Genomic DNA, 21,601 nt, shown 5'->3' with positions numbered 1-21,601 from the left:
TTACAACGTGGATATGACAAAGCAACAGATCATTTGCACCAATCTTGATCATGTCAGTTCCTCAACACAAAATTATGCCAAAGCACAGCCAGTGGCTGCTTCTAAGAAAATGATGGACTGCTAGGTGAAATTATAAGACTGGTGGAGCTTTGGACTACCCTGATCTATCAGAAGCTAAATAAAAACACCTCTGGGCTGTCTCTGACAGAAGCTGTGCTGCTATCACAGAATTTAACTCCTTTTTCAGACATTATATTGCACATGACACCAGATGAAAAGAATTCTTCACCCCTTGCCCTACAAGCTCCTGTGGCAATTCTGCAGTGGCAGGGCATCAAACTTTGCAGCTGTGATCCACAAACGTTCTCTCCTGGGTTGGTAACTGACAGCTGTGGTAAAACACAATATTTCACTATTTCTGGGAGTGCAAAGGGACACCTCTAAGGCATTTTGGCACTTCATCTTTGAAACAATGTTAAGCTGAAGAAATCTGTTTGACAGGAACTGCTGAAACAAAGCAAGTAACTGTAAACTGGCGTTTATTTATGGAAAATGGAATGCTTCATTAACAAACATTTTTAAATGGGATATGAACAACACCTTACAAAACAAATGAGTTCACATTGGATTGAGTGACATAATATGGCAGCAGCTTAAAAAAAATTACACTTACAGTCGCCCATAAGTTACAATTAATGGTAACCCTGGGGTAACAGATTTGTTTCACTTGCCACCTTGCATTAAAAACCAAACCCAGTCAGTAGCGACGGTTGAACCGAGGATCGTTGGGTCTGTTTGCCCTTTCCTGGCCAGCAAATCCTTCTCCCTGCATTCCTCCTCCGTGCATGATCTGACTCTGATTGCCACCCTGCATGAAACTGCCACGCCTGCAAAGGGATTCAGACATTTCAGTATTCTCATGCTGGTACACTCAGGCTGTTCTGTTTTCACTCTTCCATAAAACACACTACATAAAAACCATGGGGATATTTAATTATTCATTGATATTTAAGTAACAAATTACGTAACTGGTACTCCCATAAAATGTTTCTTTTGCTAATTTAAATAGAAGAAATGTCCCTTGACAGGAAAACAAACACTTTGCTCCTTTTAAAGTTCTTACCCTGACATGCCTCCACGATGCATCACATGGCCAGGTCTGCCTCTACCGCCACCTGAAAAAGTTCAAACAATCCCTTTATATCCACAGCAAGAGTTTTACTTCAAGGATAATGTCTGAATTTCCTTTTTCACACAGCACAGCTAAGGAGCTGTGCAGAGCCATACCTTGCCATCTCTCATGATCCCGTCCTATCATCCCTCCATCCACGCTGCTCTGCCAGGAACGATCTTGGTGCCCCTCAAACTTCCGACTGTGATCTCCCCAGTCACGGCCATCCCTGTGAACAAATGAAATTCCCATCTTGTCACACGAGCCACAGCACATGGAACAGTTTTTATATTTGAATCCAAGTCACAAACTTACTCAAATGTCTTACCAAGGCTCATGTGAATCTTATATTTATACTGCTATCTGTTAAGTAAAATCTCAGAAAAATTCTTCTGCTCGAACCAACTAAGATGATGAATAAAAAAGATATTGGGGGAGAACCACTATCCTGAAATTAGCAAGCTTTGATAGGAATGCTAGTTAAAATTTGTCACAGACACATTTTATGAAAAATCCTTTCCTTAGGATTTTTTCTCCTGAGAAGCTGAGAGGCCTCAGGAACAAAATGTAAACAATGACTATCTGCTGCTGTGGAATGCAACAGGTGCATCTGTGATTGGTCTCATGTGCTTGTTTCTAATTAATGGCCAATCACAGTCAGCTGGCTTGGACTCTCTGTCCGAGCCACAAACCTTTGTTATCATTCTTTCTGATTCTATTCTATTCTTAGCCAGCCTTCTGATGAAATCCTTTCTTCTTTCAGTATAGTTTTAATATATATCATAAAATAATAAATCAAGCCTTCTGAAACATGGAGTCAGATCCTCATCTCTTCCCTCATCCTAAGACCCCTGCAAACACCATGACAAAAATTAATGGCAAGCATTATGACTTTAAGATGTGAAGTTATTAAAAAGATCAGGCGAGTGCATGTTTTGATGCACAAGGCATCAAATATCTGCAGTCCACCCAACACACCTTTGGTGAAAGCTGGAAAAAAAAATAACATCTTCCAAAAACTTTGACATGTGAGAACGCTCCTTAGGTGTAGGAGAAGAGCTTTGAAGAGGTGCTGGCAGCACTAACCGTGACTGTGGGGGGATCCCTCTGCTCTCACTCATCCTCCTGTCGGAGCCGTAGCTGCCCCAGCTCTCCCGCGAGTCCCGCGAGTGCCGCTCGGGGCCTCCGTGGCGCTCGTCTGGGTAGTGCTGGAAGGGACAGAGCTGTCACACACCTGCTCACAGCTGCAACTGCTCCATCTCACCCTCATCTGGGAGGGGAGGGACCTCCTGACAGCTGCTCAGGCTTTCCCAGGGAGTTTTGAGGATCTCCCCAGCAAGAGATATCACAGGCTCTCCATGCAGCCTGTTACAGTGCTCCCAGTTAAAGGGGATTGGAATCCTCTTCAGATGGAACTGTGTTCCAGTTTGTGCTCACTGACCCTTGTTTTTTCAGTGGGCACCACTGGGTGGCACCTCATTACATCTTACCCACATCCTCCCTCCCATCAGTTATTGATGCACATTGGTAAGATCAGCCCAGGACTTTGCATTTCCTGCTCTTGACCTTGAGGATATTCCCATCAGCCCAACTCTCCAGCCTACCCAGGTCCCTCCAAACCTCACAGTAAAGGCCACTGAGGATTCTATGACTCCATAAAATTTACCTGTCACTGCTTGAATGAGCCCTGAAAGTCCTTCCCCCAGCCCTCAACCACAAACATCTCTACAATTCAGTTATAACCATGTAACCCCACAGAGTGAATTTGTACTTTGTACCTTTGCCTCTTCTAAGCAATCTTTTGGAATAGTGTATTTTGACACAACTCACTTGCTTTGATTTCTATCAGAATAACTATATATTTTACAAGAAACAAATCTTCAAATTTAATTTAATCTTATTGAAAACAATCTGATTATTCCAACATATTTTGGTAGATATAATGTAATTCTCAACTACTGAAATGTAATTTGACACACACACACTATAGAAAACCAGGAAAGATATTTCTATAGCTCTATAAGGCTTTCTATGCTTTCACTATAGAAAACCAGGTTATAAGATGCAAAGATATTTCTGTAGCTCTATAAAGCAACTCACTTGTCCATCCCGATCTCCCATAATTGTTCTGGATCCATCTCTCCTAGAAACAAACAATTAGAATCAGACTGTGATAGTAAAACACACAGCAGTTTATAAAAATCCATTTATTTAACAACACAGATGAAAAATCCTGCTCTCACATTGTGCCATATTATCCACAAAAGGCATAAACAGCACATATGGAAAATGTGCCACATTTTGGATTCCTGGGAAACAGAGTTAGTCCTAATGTATAAACCAAAACATTCTTGTTAAAATTCTAGGTGCCTACAATATTATTTTTCAGAATCCTATGAATGTGTGAAACAGATTGGAAAAAAACTCTGACCAAGCCTGGGAGAAGCTTTAACTCATGACACAGTACAGACCTTGTCAAGGTTTAGAAGAGAAATTCCACAACCATTTGAAAAATAAAATGCAAACTGAGTATAAAAGCAAAATGTGACATGAAATACATATTTGTATTTTGCTGTCAGGCAGCAGAGGTGAGACACCAACCTGTCTATTGAGTGCTCCTGGTAACGGCCACGGTCCCTGTGATCGAAGTCATGGAAGCGATCCTGGCGGCTGAAGTCTGAGTGGTACCTGTCATTCATGGCCATTCGTTTTGCCTCTGGCCAGTATGGATCATCCCTCCTGAAACAAAGAACAGACTCATTTCAGCCCACAGAATAAATGCCTGTGGCTGCATTTCTCTTCACAGAGAAAAGCAAGGCACAACTTCCCAAGGATATTTTTTGGGAATCGCAGCGAGGAACCTCAGAGAAAGAAAAAACAATTCTTATCTCAATTGTTGCTCCTCTTGTTGTGCAGAAGTGGAATTCTCTCTCACAAGAGAGTTTACCTGAAGGGAATTGGTAATTGGATTTTGGTGTGTTTGGATTCATTGACCAATTGAATCCATTGGTCTGCATGGGACCAAAACATTGGGACTGTTGGCTGACAGTCACAAGATTCTGATCAGTTGAGTGGAGTTGAGTGCTTGTGCAGATTCAGTCTAGATGTAGTGAAATATAGTATAATAAAGTAATTAATTAGCCTTCTGATATCAATGGAGTCAGATGTGTCATTTCTCCCTGCCACAAGGGTATCTTTGATATTCAATAAATGCCTTTTGATATTGTTCCTCCTTCCAAACCAAAAGAAGGGAAATTAAGTTCAAAAGGGTACTGAAAAACCTGGGCTATTAAACACAACCATCTCAATGCAACAACAACTGCTGAGAGCACTTGTATGGCTTTTTCCAGTCTATGCAGATGAGACAGAACCAGGCAGTGACATTTCCCACTGGCATCATGAGGATTTGGTGGTTTTACCTGTTGTAGTGTGTTGTTATACTTTGTAATAGTTTTGGTTTTGTATCCCCGTATTTTTCCCAAATGGTTTACCACAGATTGTACCCCCTCCCTTTACCTGTGTAATCCCTTTCCTTTGCTGAGATCATCCCCAAATCCCCACCCTGGCTCTGTATCAATCACTCAGCATCCCATCCCCTCCATCTAGAACTTTCAGTCCAGGATGTTGAGTGATCAGCCAGAGGCCAGGGGTCAACCCCCATAAACTGACCTAAATGTCCATTTCCCAGTATCCATCCCTTAGGGTTAATAAAATGTTATCTACTTTAGGTTTCCACCTCCCTTTAAATGTAACCTTGGCATATCTTCCTGGGCTCTCAGCAGGAGAGCCCTGAGGTGTAGGGGCTCCTCCAGAGCTCCTGGAATAAACCTTGGATTAACCCTGCTAAGAGTTGACCCCTTCATCTTCTCCGTTTTTCCAGTGTCTCCTGTGCTGCAGGTGATCAGCCTGGCTGCCTTTGGTACCCTTGGGGGCATGAGAGAGTGTCTCCCCTGCTGTTCACTGTCTTGGGGCAGGCTGGGGTTCCCTCAGTGGCACTCAGAGGGACTCAGCAGCACTCAGAGGGACTCAGTGGCACTCAGACCAGAACATTCACCTGCCATCTATGTCATAGGGTCTCCTCATGGCGGATCTCCGCTCCTGCTCGTAGCGCAGCTGCTCGTGCTGCCGCCGCAGCTCCTCCCTCTCGCGCTGGATCCGGTCCTGCTCCCGTCTCCTCTCGTGCTCGATGTGCATCCTCTCCCTCTCCAGCCTCTCCCTCTCCATCCGCTCCCGCTCCAGGCGCTGCCGTTCGATCTCCAGCCTCTCCCGAGCGATCTCCAGCCTCTCCCTCTCCTCGCGCTCGCGGATGGTCTGGAGGTGCTGCTGCCGCTCCCGGCGCTCGCGGGTGCTGTGGAGCAGAGACAGAAGTGACACAGGCAATGCTTCAGCAAAGAAAGGAAGTCAAAAGAGTGCTAAAAATTAAAATTACAGTGGCTGCAAACTTGCATCATCCCCTTGAAATTAACACACGTGGAGGGAAGATACAATGTACACAAATTTATTTAGAGACTGATCAAATGACTCCTACAAAACCCATCCCCAGGAGGAAATACTCTGTATGGTCAGGAGAATCTGAATTCAAATACCCAAAAATACTGCTATGGGACCAGGAGAATCTGAATCCAAATGCTCACAAATATTTCTATATGATCAGGAGAATCTGAATCCAAATGCCCACAAAGACTTCTATAGGGTTAGGAGAATCTGAATCTAAATGCACACAAACACTCCTATAGGATCAGGAGAATCTGAACCCAAATGCTCACAAGTATTCCTATATGGTCAGGAGAATCTGAACCCCAATGCCCACAAATACTTCTATGGATCAAGAGAATCTGAATCCAAATGCTCACAAATATTTCTATATGGTCACAAAAGTCTGAATTCAAATGCTCACAGTTAATTTCTTATATTGAAATAAAGTATCTGTGAAGAATATTTTATTTTTGTGAAGAAAGGCAGATGGTGTGGTGGATAATGACTCCACTAAAGCTCAGGAATTTAACTAGGAGGGAAAAACTTTTTCCTCCTCAATAAAAAAACATTTTCCTCCTGCTCAATCTGACTACTTTTAGGTGAGAAACAGAAGTTTTGTAATGTGTGGAAAACATGGAATCCAGGTCACACTTCTAGCAAGGAATTTGAAGGATGGCAATTATCACCTTTAAACATTATGAAACCTATTAAAAATATGAAAACAAAAAAAAAGCCCTATCAAAAATAATTAAATACCTAAATGAATTTCAATAGGTACCCATAAAAATATAACAAAATTACAAGTGGGGAAAAGAAACTGAAGGCATTTTTCTCTGTTTTATTTGATTAGAAATGAAAATTGTATCTATTTTAGGGATAAAACCCCACACAATGTCAGTGCTGCTCTTACCGGCGCTGCTCTGCCTCCCTCATTTTCCTCTGTGCTTTGATTTTGTCAAAGGGGACAATCCCTTGTCTCTCTCTGCTCTCTGATTTGCGGTCCTGGCTCTTAACACTCTGTATTTAAAAGAGAAACTTTAATTTATTAAAGGAAAACCACCACAAACAATCCTCTGAGCTCTGTTTCCATTTGTACAGTTCACATCTCAAAGCTTGGTTCCGGTTTTTTTCCAAAAGTTGTTATTTTTTATCATTACAGACACCATATATTAATACAATGATACCTTGCCCCATTTGTTTGGCAGGATTTGAGTGCTGTACCAGCCAAATGAGAGGGATTTTATTAATTAAAACCATTTTATAGAAACTCTAATTGGACAAACTGGCAAGACAAGTGTGGGTTATACAGAGCCTGGCAGGATTCAGGATCTGTTTTTTAGGAAAATGTTTTCCATGCAGAAGCATCACTTACTCTGTCCTTTGATGTAGTGGAGGTTTTCACACTAATGACAGGTTCTCCTTTGGATTTATCCATGACTACTGTTCTCTCTGTTCCTTTACTTCCTAAATAAATCAGAAGTAGAAAGAAACAAATTATATGACCTACACCACTCATTGCTACACCATGCTCTCTAAAATGTGAAAATTGGCATTTAACTCTCTTCAAAATCAGTATTTTCACTCCACCTAATCCAGGCACCTCTTTTATGGATTGCACAATGTCAAACATTTCCCCTTCCCTTTATTCATTCTGGATTTCCACCCAAGTATCTGAAACAATCCCAGTATCTTTAGAAAGAACTACCTACAATTAAATATTCCTACATCAACATATTTGTATAAAAAACCCAATTACCTGATTTAATAGTTTTAGGCTGATCTGAATAGTTAAAAAACCAAATTACCCAATTACCTGATTTAATAGTTTTAGACTGATCTGATGAACCAGACTTCTGGTCATCTTTATCTTTTTTTTCCTTTTCATCTTTATCTTCTGTTTTTTTAGAATCATCTTTTTGGTCAGATTTCTCATCTCTTTTAGCACCACCAGGTCTGTGGATAGATATTGATACAGATTAGATTAATACCGACTAAGAGAAAAAAAATTCAAGGGAAATGCCAGCAACAAAGTAGAACTCTGATGTGATAACAATCATAATTAGATTTCCAAATATTTCCTTCCACAACTTCCTGCACCATAAAACAAGATATTCAGACCATCCAAGTAGTCAACAAACTTGCCAAGGATTCAGGATCTCAATGGAAGCATGAAGACAAATTCACACCACTTTGTGCTAATACCCAAAGAGTTTCTTACACAACATGACAATGAACCATTTTTGTCAGGCAACTGGGTGAAATAATAGCAAAAAACTCTCAGCAAGTAGCATTTAACAGAAGTTATGCCTCAAGAAGGCAAAGTTCTCAATGTTTAATTCACTCTTAGTGCCTCTTTCAGCAATGTTAGAGAGGAAGAGCAAAGTGCTCAAGAGGAACATGATCTGGAACAGATCTTAGACAATTCTGTTTTAACTGTTTGGGACCTGGAGGAAACCCTATTCCAATGAGACAAGAGGTAATGAGGAAACAGTGATACACAGATCAAAATTGTCACATCTTTCCTACAGATTTAAGACATGAAAGCCCCACAATCATTACTAAACCTCAAATATGGCTAAATTAAAAATTAAAATTAAAATTTAAAGGTGTGCTTGAAAATGCAACCTTCCAATGCCTACTTTAAAGCACACAATAGGAACATTTTAATTTAGGCACTGAACATCAACTCAAGTCTGTCTTGTAGTAAAAGCTGTACTCCTTTTTTCAATTTTTGCCACAGAAATTCTTACTGTAATTTAACTTTTCTCTGACATCAACACAGACTGAAGCACAGCAAAACACCTTTGGTAGGAGAATTTTTAACACAGTACCTCTCACTGACTGTTTCTCTCTTTGCTTCACTCTCTTTTTTTTCACTTGTCTTCTTCCCAGCGGGTTCATTTTTTGCCTGAAATTTATTTTGCACATCATCAGCTGAGAATGTGGCCTCGATCATTTGCACAATCTGCTGGAAATTCAGCATCTCTGAGGCCCAGTACTCACTTTTTCCACAGAAATGATCTTGCCATGCAGCTCCGTCTTGTGCAGGTGGGTGATGCACTTGGTGGCCTCCTCAGCTGTGGACATGGTGACAAAGCCGTAGCAGCGAGCGCCGGGGCTGCGAGCGTTGGTCACCACCTTGGCCCCCACCACCTTCCCAAAAAAAATGGAATTATTCTCCCTGAGACAGATCCCCAAGGTTAAACAGCACCAATTGCAAGCTTCACTTCTGCTTTTTTAATTCCTGGCCACTACTAGGCAGGAAAGTTCTGGTTTTGAGAGATTAACAAATACAAAGGTGCAATGCTTGGAGCCAACCATGCTTCTGTTACTGATGGAATGCTACGAAAGCTGAAGCAAGAGGTGGGAGCTAAAATTGAATTCTTTTCCAGGGAAAGACCTCCTAGCTGACAATAAATTTGTTTTAAAAGGCATCTAACCTTGCATTAACAACATCACATTGCTTTAGTATAAAACAGTAAATATCAATACATATTTTAAAGCAGATTTCCACATTAATGCTCAGCTGCTAAGTGCCGAAAAAAATTGGAATTACTCTCCCTGGGACAATTCCTTAAGGTTAAACAGCACCAACTGCAAACTCCACTTCTGCTTTTTTAACTCCTGGCCACTACCAGGCAGGAAAGTTCTGGTTTTGAGATTCTGATTTTGATTCTGATTAACAAGGATGCAATGCTTGGAGACAACCATGCTTCTGTTACCACTGGAATGCTACAAAAGCTGAACCAAGAGGTGAGAGCTAAAGATTGGATTCTTTTCCAGAGAAAGACAATAAAATTGTCAATAAAATTTGTGACAAGTGACGATAAAATTTATTTAAAAGGCATCTAAACTTTACATCATTTTGCTTTAGTATAAAATAGTAAATACCAATACAAATTTTAAAGCAATTTCCACATTAGTGCTCAGCTGCTAAGTGCCACCGTCCCTCCAAAAAATGTTTATGTGTTTCTGCTGAGGCAGATCAACAATGTTATCTGCAATCTTGAAAAAACATGAAGTTTCCCCAAAAACTAAAGCTTGAAAAATCACACAAATGGTGTTTATACATGCTCAGATATTCAGTACAGCTCACTTTGTAATACAGAAATCAATCATATTTTAGGAGAGATGTTTTAATGTACAGCTGAATAAAGAACCTACTTCTGAGCATTTGCTTTATTGCACAAGTACATCTACTTCCAGGAAGATCTGCCTCTGTTAACACCCTGAAGAAAATAACAATATTTTATTTAAATGACTCAATGGTACCATGACATCTATCAGAGCCAAATGCCAGGTTGGCTGTTGTTTAGATTTTACTTAAATTTAAAGTTTTGTGGCACATCTCCATGACCAACAATTCAGGTTACCAGATGGAATTCTAAGCAATGTAAGTATTGCATTACCAGGAGCATTAAAAGGTTTTATCAGTCCCATGACTTTTAAACTCCAAGCTGTGCTACAATCAATCAATTTTTGTACCTATTTGTAAGTTGTGCTACAATTAATCAATATTTGTACCTTACCATATTTAAGTTCCAGAGTATTTTCACCACTAAAACATCCAATGGTTGATTGCCAGCACACACAATTTGCTTTTATTACAATCTGCTGGTAGTTATGTGTAAATAGGCTTCAGTTCTGACAAAAATCCTCATTCATGGCTTTGATATCAGCTTTTTATTGAACTCTTTCCATTTTCCAGCTGACATTGACATTTTGTCTGTCCTTAACAGCAACTGCAAAACCAAACAAGTCCCCATATCCCAAACTACCCACACAAGTGTTTTTCAAAGGAACTGCCAACTCTTGATAAATTAAAATTTAAGTTACTAAGACAATTTCTAAGATATTCCCCAGTAATTCTGTCTCAACATTTACTGCATATTTACTTAGTCCTAAGGAAATCTTTAATAAGCATTTAATTCAGTTGCCTGTGAATTTTCAGGTGAGAATACCACACTGCAGCACAGAAGTGTGTGTATAGTTACTGACTATTTCAAATGGAATTTTATATTTATTTTTATATATTCTGGGCAACAGAATAAAAAACCTCCAGTCATTCAATGTGTATTTTTCCTTGATATCCCACAGTATTTTTGCTAATTGGAATCTTTTCATGGGTATTTTCAGTGATGAGAGTTTTAGAAGTTTTATTAACAGTTTCAAATAAACTTGTGCAAACAAACCACACACCAAAAGAAAAACAAACCAACAAAAAGAACCCCTTACCTTCCCATATTTGCTAAACAGATTCTTCAGATCTGTAGCTCTGGTGGTGGAAGCCAATCCACTCACCCAAAAGTTTCTACCAGAACTGCTAGCACTGCGACCTAGGTGGGAAAACAAACAGAAAAACCAAAACATACCCCAAATCCTAATTATTTGGATTAATTACTTGAATTGTTACGTGAATTAAAACAGAGCAGGATCACAAATTTTTAATTTTTTAAAATCACAGAGCAAGAAATGCATTGTGTGATATTCTCCTCCCATGGTTTGCTTTGCTGAAGGTAAGGAGCAGTACAAGTGCAAAAATTTGGGTGGAACTATGAGTTTTGATATAGAAATATTTTATATCATTCTTCAAGAAAGCAACTGGATTAGGGCACCTCTGAATTAATGAGGCCCTTAAAAACATGCCAGGATAAATCCAAGCAATTTACAGAACACAGAGGAGTTGTGGGAACTGTGTCTGCACCCCACATGTGCTCATATCTTTTTATATTAACTCATTTTTATCTTATCTCATTTTTATCTTAACTCCAAGGGAATGCTGATGCAGAATTCCTCTCAAGGAAAAACAGTCACCACCAAGAAATCAAGGAAATTTCTCTTTCTGCCCACACAGATCCTCAGCTGGGATTCAGTCTGACCTTAGGAAAGACCTGGCCTAGGAATTTAGGAAATCAGACCTGGCCTGCTTAAACCATGCAAGAATTCCAGAACACCCCTGGCCAATTCTGCAGCTCAGCTACAAAGGTGATTTAATTAATGCTGATGAACTTGCCAAGTCTGAACACCCACCATGAAGTGATTAAAGAGTGAACTGCAGCCCAAGGTTCAGTGTTTGCATGAAGCACTCACACAAGGATTCTGTTCCCAGTCTCCTCTGAAATGTCTGTCCTGTCCTTCTGTCAGTCTGGGCAGCTCCAAGGCCTCAGTGAAAGGGTTTTAATCCAACTCCCTGCTTCTATATTTCTGTTTTGGGGTTTTTTTGGTGATAAATGGAATTTTACAGAAGTCATTTTTCCCAGAACCTTTCCAAAATGTTATTTTATTTGGGTGCCTTTCCATCTTCTACAACCTGATAATTTCAGTCACTAGCACAAGTAACTGAGAACACAGTTAATATTAAATTTATATTAAGAATAAATTTATATTTATTAATTAAATTAATATTTAAACAGGTTTCCTAGGGAAGAATGCAGTGATTTGTATCAATCTCTTACAAAAACACCCAAAAAGAGGTGGTTTTTTTGTATAAAGGTGAGCACACTTGTGCCATCATTTATCTCAGAAGTGCATGCACACGAACACATGGGAGATGCACTGTGCTGGTATTTTAAAAAGCTGAGCCAAAGGCTTTGATGCTTTTACTCCACACATTTCTACAATTTAAAAATTACTGTCTGTAGTTACTCTGGCACCAGAATCCTGAAGAAAGTGCTCATTTTTCTTTTTTTCTGCTATTTTACCAATGCATTTTTAAAAGATTTTTAAAACTATGTTAATGTTCTTTTTGATTAAGAATTGATCAGTCTTCATGTCAGGTTTTGCCCTCCCACAAGACTTTAAAAAGTGCTCCTGCAATGGTTCTGCACTTTTAAAACAAAGAAATACTGAGATTTGAAAATATTTAACTTTGAACCAAGAACAATGCAGGTATTGGGAGTGAACCATCAACACTGGAGAAATCTTTCAGATGTGCATCCATCAACAGCCAAACCCAGCAGGGTGAGCTCATAAATTTATTTTTCAGCACTCTTGTTGACAAGACAGTTTTCAGAATTCTTGCATGGAATATGGAAAACTCTTCATTCTAAATTAAACCCTCTCATACAAGTGGGCAAATAGCAATGTATGAGTCACACCTGACTTGTACATACTATTTTAGGTTCCTTCTGGCTCAGTCACTTTGTTCTGCATGCAGAGAATGTTACACTCAAGCAGTTCCCTCTCACTGCTGTTCACCAAGCCAGAACATGAATAAAACAAATATTGTGGAGCACACAGGAATGCAGGAGCAAGAGGGTTTCAGACACCCAAATTCCTGAAGGCTGCTCTGAAAGCAAACTCAAGGAAGAATTTTTTCAGTCCACAAAAATAATGCACTCAAGTCCTCAGGTAAAGGACAGCATGCACTGAAAACTCCTTGAAATATTCTGAAATAAGAGAACTTGAGATTACAGACTGGAAACAAGAGGTAAATTGACCCTAACAAGGGAGGGCCAGCAGCTTGTGCAAACAGGTATAACCCAGGACCCTGGAAAAAGCAGCTGACAGGGAGGTGAGTCTGGGTTGTAAAACCCAATTAAAACCAATCCAATTCCTCCTCACAATGAGCTTCTTGATTTTTATAGGAATTGCTGGAACTTCCATATTTTAAAGTGCTGAAGTCCTGCCAGCAGCACGTAAGAGAACAGTGCTGCAAAGACTCAGCTGCTTGGTTATTAAAAGCAAGAAGTATGAAGGAATCTGTCACTGATTAAAATAAATTCTTCTTGTTTATGATGCCCATTTGCACCATAGATAGGATCTGTGTGGACAGAAGTTTAATAAAATCAATATAATTTCAAGGCAACATTAAGCTGTAATATTTGTGGCATTTAAATGTGAATACTGGATCTCAAATTACTTCAGCAAAACAGAAAATGGGAAGAAGAATTCCAAGTGTATAGTAAAGCAAACAATTGCAAAAGGTTCCTAACAGCTGTTAGTGGGCATCTCCAGTGTCAAATAACCATAATTGCCATGTATTAACATTGACCTTTAAAAATCAAGCTACAAACACAACAGTGCAATGCACATGTCCTGAAAGAATGCATAAAAGGAAAATACTTATTTAGACATTACTAAAAAATGCAGAAAGAGGTGAATTTATGTTATTTAACAGCTGCATAGACTACAATCGTTACTGAAATAACCCATCCAAGACAAACAGCCATCAAAGCAATCACTGAAATTTTACATTTAAAAACAAACATACCTTTCTCATCTTTTGAGATTATCTTTGTATCTCTGTCCTCCTCAACAGGGCTAAAGACAAAACACCACATTATTCAAGTCAGAAAGAAAAGTGACTAAATATAAACTATGAAAAAAGCTAAAATTAAATACCTACCAGAAAATATGTTGCAAACGAAAACACACCTTTGTATACTGGATTTAAGAAATCTGACAAGAAATAACGAAGTCAGATTCTTAAACAGACTTACATTAAGAAGATGATTACAAATAAGACTAATTTGGGAAAACAACCTTTGAAGGTTGATGAAGGACAAGAAATCAAACCCACTGCGTTTAAAAAAAATAAAAAATATCTGCACATGGAGAAATAAAAGAGACCTTTAGGAATAGGCTACAATTTCATCAGTCTCGGAGGCCAATTGAAGGAAACAGCTTATTCGCATCACTTAAGGACCAATGATAAAAGATAGCATCTGGTCTAGAACGGAGAAAAAACAAACCTCTTTTTCTGATCACCGCCCTCACTGGCTGAGGACTCTTTAGTGGCAGGGGAAGATTCCTCTGAATTAGCTTTGTCTTCTGCTCTCTTGCCATCTTCTTTGCTATCTCTGGCTTCGGCACCTGCGCCTTTCTCCGCTGCCTCCCCACTAGAGGCTTCCAGGCCTTGGGAGCGTTTGCTACTCTGATCGCTTAGGGTCTCTACCACTACACCTTCAGAGTCCGGGGCCTCTTCCTCGGGGCTCTGTTCACTTGTCTCCCCTTTTGCTACCACTAAACGCTTTGCTTCCTTCCTTGCCAAAGCTTGGGCCGATTTGCTGTCCAAAGCTAAAGCATCTTCCTCCAGCTGAGCGGCAGCGAGAGCGTCCTCTTCCTCAGCCAGCCTCTTGCCTGGCCCCGCGTTACTGGCTTCCTGCGCACGCGGCCGCTCCGCTTCGGGAGGTTGTTCTTCGTTAAGTAGCTCAGATTTACAAGTTTCCCCCAAAATGTCGAGTATTTTCTCATTTTCTACGGATTTAACAGGAATAGAATGGCACAAGATTTAATCACCAGGGAAATACAGCAAATCACAAATGTGGAACTGGCATGGCTGCCACACTAACACCAAGAGAACTGCTAAGCTACACAGAGATTGGAAAACCCTAGTGTACACAGTGTTACGCCTACCACGCTAACTGCTCTCTCACACCCTGCCAAATCAGCCCTAGCACCTCAACAGCCAAGAAAAATGCCCCCACAGATTTAACAAAAAACTTCAGGCTCAGCCTTCATATTCTTCAGCAAATCGTTCAGCTCTGTTTCTTCTCTAGTTAGCTTCCAGAGTCCGAGATGCTTAACTGAACGTATCAAGGCACTGAGAGTTCAATTTTTAAATTTCTGTGAAATTCTTTTAGCAGACAGTCCAACATGAGAACTGGGCATCTTCTTATGGTGCATGAGTGTGTTTGCAGTCCAGAAAGGGAAAAGTATCTGTATGAAATTTCCATGAAGAAACTCTCTTCTTTCTTCTGTATCCAGTAACTAATCTTTAAACTTTAATGCCCTACAATATCTTTTTACTGCTTTCACTGCTCTCTACATAGTAACAGAGTTAAGGTGTGTGCAATATCACAAGATCTGTTTACAAGTAGAATATTTAGCTTTTATAACTGTGATTAAACTTCTCTAAATCCACTTATGTAGTTTAACAGGTTTTTAAACCATTTCATTTCACTGGAAGTATTTCAAGCATCACTTCACAGATCTGGGGATATGATTGGGTTTCCAATCTCTATGACCCTGCACGATCTGGATTGTCCATTATAAAAATAATGCAAATTATGTTTGTTTGCTTGGGTTTTTTAATAGTTAATGGTTTAAAAAGTATTAGTTGAAAAGACAGGAATATGTTTTTCTTTAACAGTACCTGGCTCCAAGTGTAGCTTCTCCATTTTCTGTTTAGGAAAAAAAGACCACAGAATGAGGATTTTACAAAATGCCTTTTCTAACACAGAGTAATAACAACTCCCTACTCGATCCCAAAATTGAAAAGTAAACAAATTCATCTATCACATTTAGCTCTTTTTCTCACCATCCACTGGAAAGGAATATTTTATATACGGAGTATTTTATATTTTCTTTTCTGGCACATTAAAGCCAAATCAAAATATCAGCCATAACTGCATTCTCCCAAATAAATCTGAATCATAAAAGACCAATAAAGTACCTTTGTATACTACAACTCCAACTACAGAGTAAGAAACAAACCCAGCTACTACTTCAAATAATTGTGGGAGAAAGAAGAAATCAGCAGCACAAGCCCCTTTTTATCTGCCATAAAGTGAAGGAAATCTTGAGAGCTGACTGAAAAGTAGGGAAAAAACCACAGGGCACCCTCAATTCACACACTGTGCTGAGCAAGGACTTGGATTCTGGTACAATTTCATTTTCATTATGGTCAATTTTGGTTTTTTGCAGTATGAGAACTCAGTAAACATTAATACTACAACATACAGCTATGAAATAGAGCTACATTTTCAGTTTACCTTCATTTCAATTAAATCTGAAGAGGCTTCTAAATTGTTTTCAATCTCATCATAATCTTCCTAAAAGAGTAAGAAAGGAATGAAAGTATTTCTTACCAAAAGCAGCTTAAGGAGAATACACCTGTACTTAATTTTCCCTTTCAAGAAAAGCAGAAATATTTTAATCTCAATTGCTACTTCAGAGTGTGACCCAGAAATGAGGAGCAATGTGTGAACATACCTGATATTTAAATATCTTTCTCCAATTACTTTTCATTTTAATTTCAACAAGACATTGTCTATTTCAAAGTTATTCTTAGAGTCTTATCTCACATTTCTGTGGTTACTGAACATGTTTTTTTTTTCACTTTCCCACTTTTTAACTTTAATTTCTAAATGAAAAAAAGTTAGAAATTAAGATGACTTAGGTTTACACTCTTCCAAAACGAAAACATACCCCAAAAATCTTTTTTCTTTAAAGAGCTGAGGGTAAGATGCAACCAAAACTCATCCATTACATGAAGTTAGTTTACAGAACATCACAAAATTGATTTCAGGTGAAGGGGATGCTGTTGCCACTGTGTTCAGTCCCATGAAAGGGGAGATTCTCTCCAAGCCTTTGTGTTTGTTTGGTCTGTTGGGGCGCTGAAATCCCTGCTAGGGGGGACTCAGTGGTAAATTGCAGCTGCTAAGCCACAGAGCAGCTTTCAACCAAAGGAAAAGACAGAAGATTTCTTGTTGTTGACCCAGCTCTGTGCCAAGGGTCACCTCAGATGCCACACTGGTGTCACCCACCTCCAAGGCATGACCACCCTCACTGATGTAAAATCAGAGTCACACAAGCTCCACCTGAATGTAAAAATAGTATAAAAGTGAGTTAAAAGTGGGGAGAAGTTAAGGAAGGCTCCACTGCCACAGTCTGAACTTGTCTTTTCCCATTTAGGGATGTCTGGTGGGTAAGAATTGTACTCTAAGTGTGATGAATGATGAACTCCAGCCAGCTTCTGGTAGGAATTAAAGCTGGTTAATATGGGGGGGCTGTTTTGCAGGCAGATACCACCACCAGCAATCCTGGAACCTTAACCTGTTGTGATTTTCTATTAAATTAATGCTGTTATTCCATAAAGGGATCAGTGTGAGTCCTTCAGGGCACCACCAGTACCTGCAGTGAGTAACAGATTCAGCTGAGGAGAGCTGGGACAGGGGTCTGGGACTGTGTCACCCTCCCCAGGGCACTGGAACCACTCTCTGCTCCAGGGCACTCCCAGTGAGGGGTGCCCAGAACAGGATGCTGATTTTGTGGGTCCTGGCTTTCCTGTGGCACTGACAGACCAATCAAACACAAAGGCTTGGAGAAAATCTCCCTTTTCAGGTGACAGAAGGTAAATGATACGAAGTTGAAGCAGATATGCAGACTCCAAAGAAAGAATATGTTGTTTAATGAGTGAACAACCTAAAATAAATTAAAACAAATCCACAAGGATCCAAGAAGGATAATATCCGGGGACTGAATGTGACACATGGATAATCCTATGCTGTCTGCAAATGACATTGCAAACTCTCTCAAAACCAAATAAAAGCCTGACAATGTCAGAACAGGGCAACACAGGAAGTCCTTCTTTTATCACTCTCTATGAGAAAACAGCACACCACAGCTTCTTTAAACCAGAGCATTATTTCTGCAGAAAAAATATCCAAATTACCTGAGTTAAAATTTCTCTCTCCCCATATATATAAATGCCTAGGTGTATGCAAATATACACTTTAAGACATATAACATACAGACAGAAGAGGGAATACAGAAACTAAAACAGCATTTTCAATTCCAGGCTCCTTTCACAGCAAGCAAAGCTGCAAGGTAAGGAAGATGGTGATTTGTCTACTGAGAACATTTCAAGCCTCAAGAATATTTACCATTTGTAAGAGTAGGTCTTGAGAGCTGTGAATGGGGAATAGAATCCAGACCACATTCATGTCCTGTATTCTACTGGACAGAAATCCCTTCTTTATGTGCCCATATCTCTACCAAATGTCTTCTGAAAAATTACAAAGACCTCACTCACCTCATTTTCTGTCAGCTGATCAGGAAGCTCTTTCATTTCTGCTTCCACATTATCTTTGTTATCAGACAGGGAATCCAGAATATTGTCAGGACTGTAATCTTCCCCACAGTCCACAGCACTGCTGTTATCTATTTCAGCTTCATCTAACACACTGATATCCATCATGTCAATGTCCTGCAAGGTGTCCAGATTTGCTTCAATATCCTCCTACAGAGAGAAAAGGGTAAATGTGTGTTTATTGCAGGTCACACAATGCACATTCTTAGTAACTGCAATCATCATTTCACTTACCTGCCCATCTCTGGAGTTTTCTTCTAGACCATTGTCTTCCACACCTTCTTCTTCTGGCTTTCTTCCTACAAACAGTAGCACTGCAGTGAGATGTAGCACTACATTTTGTACTATGTTTAAGCTTTGGTGAATTATCTGTTACAAAAAGTAATCCTTGAAAAGGCTGATTCAAAGTCTGGGTCTGTGTGGATGTAACTGAGGCCCCCTTGCCACCCCATAAAAGCAAACAGCATGAACTACCAGCAGTATTTTTTTTTAAATGCTACAGTATTTTTCTAAAGCTACAGTCTCATTGCACAACACTTCAATACCTAAAAAGACACAACAGCCTCTGGGTAATCCATTTAAAAGCAACACCTTAAGATTGTTATGAAAACACCTCCCTTAATTAAAAGGATTTAAGAATTAAGTGTTCACTTTCAAGATCTTGGACATACAAATCACATTTATGCACATCTGGCAGCTCCATCTCGTACTGCTATTCAAACACAACAGCTCTTTTTCTATTTTTAGCCTCTCTGTCTTAAAAAAAGCAGCTTAATAATCTGTTTCTCATCACAAAATATTTTAAGAACAAGTTATCAGCAACTCAAGTAAGCCATGTGTAAAATGGCATGTACAACATTTAATATTTTGAAGCAAGATGTAGTTAAATATAATTAAAGTTTACAAATTATAGAGGCTTTCCATGGAGCTTATGCTGCAGCTGCTTGTTCTGTACTTGACACAATTCTACTCATGGTCACAAATAAAGCAACACCTGCAATTTACAGTTTCAGCTTTGAGTTTCAAAACTTCCTAATAAGACACAGGTTTAAAGTTGTGATTGCTCATTAATGCAAGAGTGTTACCATTTTCCACAAGGTAAAAAGCAGGTTTTTTTTTCAAATAAACTAATTCAACAGGAGAAAACAAGTTTGTATGCCAAGTTCTAGCACCATGAAACAGTGGAAGTGCAAGCGTCCACACACTGTACCTTTGCTAGTTCTTTTTGGCATTCTCTTTGTGGTCAGCTCTGAGGCCACGGGAATTTCATCAGGGTCTCCTCCTTCCTCCTCAATGGCCTGTTGGAGACAGCAGGATGATATCCAGTATGATTTGCTGCTGTGCATTTTTACTGGCTTTGGATGGGGTAGTTAATTCTCTCCACAGCAGCTGACAGGGGGCTGTGGTTGGAGTTTGTGCTGATAACACAGTTATGTGGTGCTTGGCTTCCTGCTAGGGTTTAACCACAACTGCATTTTTTAGGATTTTTCAGAGAGAAATATTGGTGTCCCTCCCTAGCTCAGGCCATACAGCCAGGCAGCTGTATCACCTGTCAGAAATACTAAATAATACTAAATAATAGGGAGCAACACATCCCCACAGGCAAATCAAGCTAGAGCTGGGGAGCAAAGCTCCCTGCTCTGCAGATAAACACATTAACAGTATAAAACTGGGAGAGACTATCACAGGAGCTCAGGAAAATGAGTTTTTTTTTAATATGCACGCTTATTAGAACCCATAAAAGGGCCAAGACTAACCGTGCTGTTCTGGCCTCATGGAAGTCTGTGGGAACACATTCCAGAGAGGTCAGAGAGATGGAACAGGGTCAAATGTAGCGGTGCCAAGCATCAGGGCAGAAACTGATGCACAGAAAGTTCTACCTCAATAGGAGCATAAAATTCTTTCAGTGCAAGTAAGCATGCACTGGAATAGATTGCCCAGGGAGGGTGTGGAGTCTCTCTCACTGGGACATACTCAGGATGAAATCCTGTACCATGGGTTCTAGTACAAAACTCTGCTGAAGGAGATGGCCCACTGCGATCCCTTCCCAGCTTACCAATTCTACGAACGGCATGGAGAAACACGAGGAGGGGGACGGGGAAGAGGCCCGTGTGTGTGTGTCGGGGGAACCGGAGAGTAAAGCGGGGAAGGACGCGCGGACACCGGGGTCAGGCGGTGACGGGCAGGCCGAGGCCATCTCACATTGTACCCAGCGCAACCCGAGCCGCGCGATGGAGGAACAGGCGCCCACACCACAGAGCGGTGCCACAAAACAGCGCAAAGGCAGCGGAGGCAGCAAAGGGGACAGGCCAACAACAGCCCGCGGGTGCCCGCAGCAGCAGCGGAACCGCGCTCCCCTCAGCCCTCAGCGCTGATCCCGCTTCCCCCTCAGCCCTCAGCGCTGATCCCGCTTCCCCCTCAGCCCTCAGCGCCAGTCCCGCTCCCCTCAGCCCTCAGCGCTAGTCCCGCTCCCCTCAGGGTCCCGGGCCCGACTGCGCACGCGCGGAGAGCGCCACAGACAAAGGACCCGGATGGCCGCACGCCGCTCTCCCCCCCCGCTTCCCCCGCCGCGCTTCGCCCTCACCTTCCTGAGCCGCTCCATGAGGACGCTCTTGTTGCCGCCGCTGTCCAGGTTACGCCGCTTGAGCTCAGCCCGCAGGTCGATGACTCGCAGCTCACTCAGCCGCCGGGTTTCAGGTTCCGAGCCAAAAGCCGCGGCCCCACCAAGGGATGTGAAATCCCCCAGTCCGGCCGCTGATTGACTCTCCGCCATCAAGGCCCCTTCGATATTTGGCCTCGAGCCCGAACGCGCAGGAGAACACGGCACAACCCAGCAGCGAACCTGGCGATCACGGCACAAAATGGTGGGGAGCGAGACGCGCCGAGGGGAGGGGGAAACAAAGCGCGCTGTGCGCATGCGCGGGCGGGACTGAGCGGGCGGGGCCTGGCGGGAGAATCGCCCCGCGCAGGCGCAAAAGGCGTCGCCCGCGTCCAAGGACAGCTCCCGAGTTCTCGCGCATGCGCGGGAGAGAAACTGGGGGCCGGCCGGCCGCGTGACGTCATCGCCGCTCCGGAGTTGGCGGCGCCGCGGCGAGCGCGGCCCGCCCGGGCCCTGGCGCGCATGCGCGCTGCGATTCCCT

The 21,601-nt window shown here is 41.2% G+C and overlaps 1 protein-coding gene across 1 annotated transcript; it reads right to left on the bottom strand.

The window, feature by feature from the left end:
* Positions 1-522: 522 nt before the first annotated feature.
* Positions 523-21,366, bottom strand: LOC128947072 (scaffold attachment factor B1-like). The gene is made up of 21 exons (XM_054291182.1): positions 21,046-21,366; positions 19,672-19,759; positions 18,696-18,760; positions 18,405-18,611; positions 16,363-16,422; positions 15,744-15,771; positions 14,341-14,845; positions 13,860-13,909; positions 10,883-10,983; positions 8,651-8,800; positions 8,479-8,555; positions 7,461-7,600; positions 7,020-7,111; positions 6,558-6,664; positions 5,226-5,519; positions 3,773-3,910; positions 3,272-3,314; positions 2,258-2,379; positions 1,288-1,400; positions 1,124-1,175; positions 523-887 (listed from the first exon to the last, which is right to left on the bottom strand). Exons 1-21 carry the CDS (start codon positions 21,232-21,234, stop codon positions 758-760), a joined length of 2,751 nt encoding a protein of 916 aa, XP_054147157.1. The 5' UTR covers positions 21,235-21,366; the 3' UTR covers positions 523-757.
* Positions 21,367-21,601: the final 235 nt, after the last annotated feature.

This window comes from Melozone crissalis, unplaced genomic scaffold (assembly GCF_028551555.1).
Source record: "Melozone crissalis strain CALT ecotype California unplaced genomic scaffold, PUWL_Pcris_2 ptg000088l_1, whole genome shotgun sequence".
Lineage (NCBI taxonomy): Eukaryota > Metazoa > Chordata > Aves > Passeriformes > Passerellidae > Melozone > Melozone crissalis.
The sequence above is the reverse complement of the archived record's forward strand: the minus strand, read 5'-3'. Positions and strand labels throughout refer to the sequence as shown.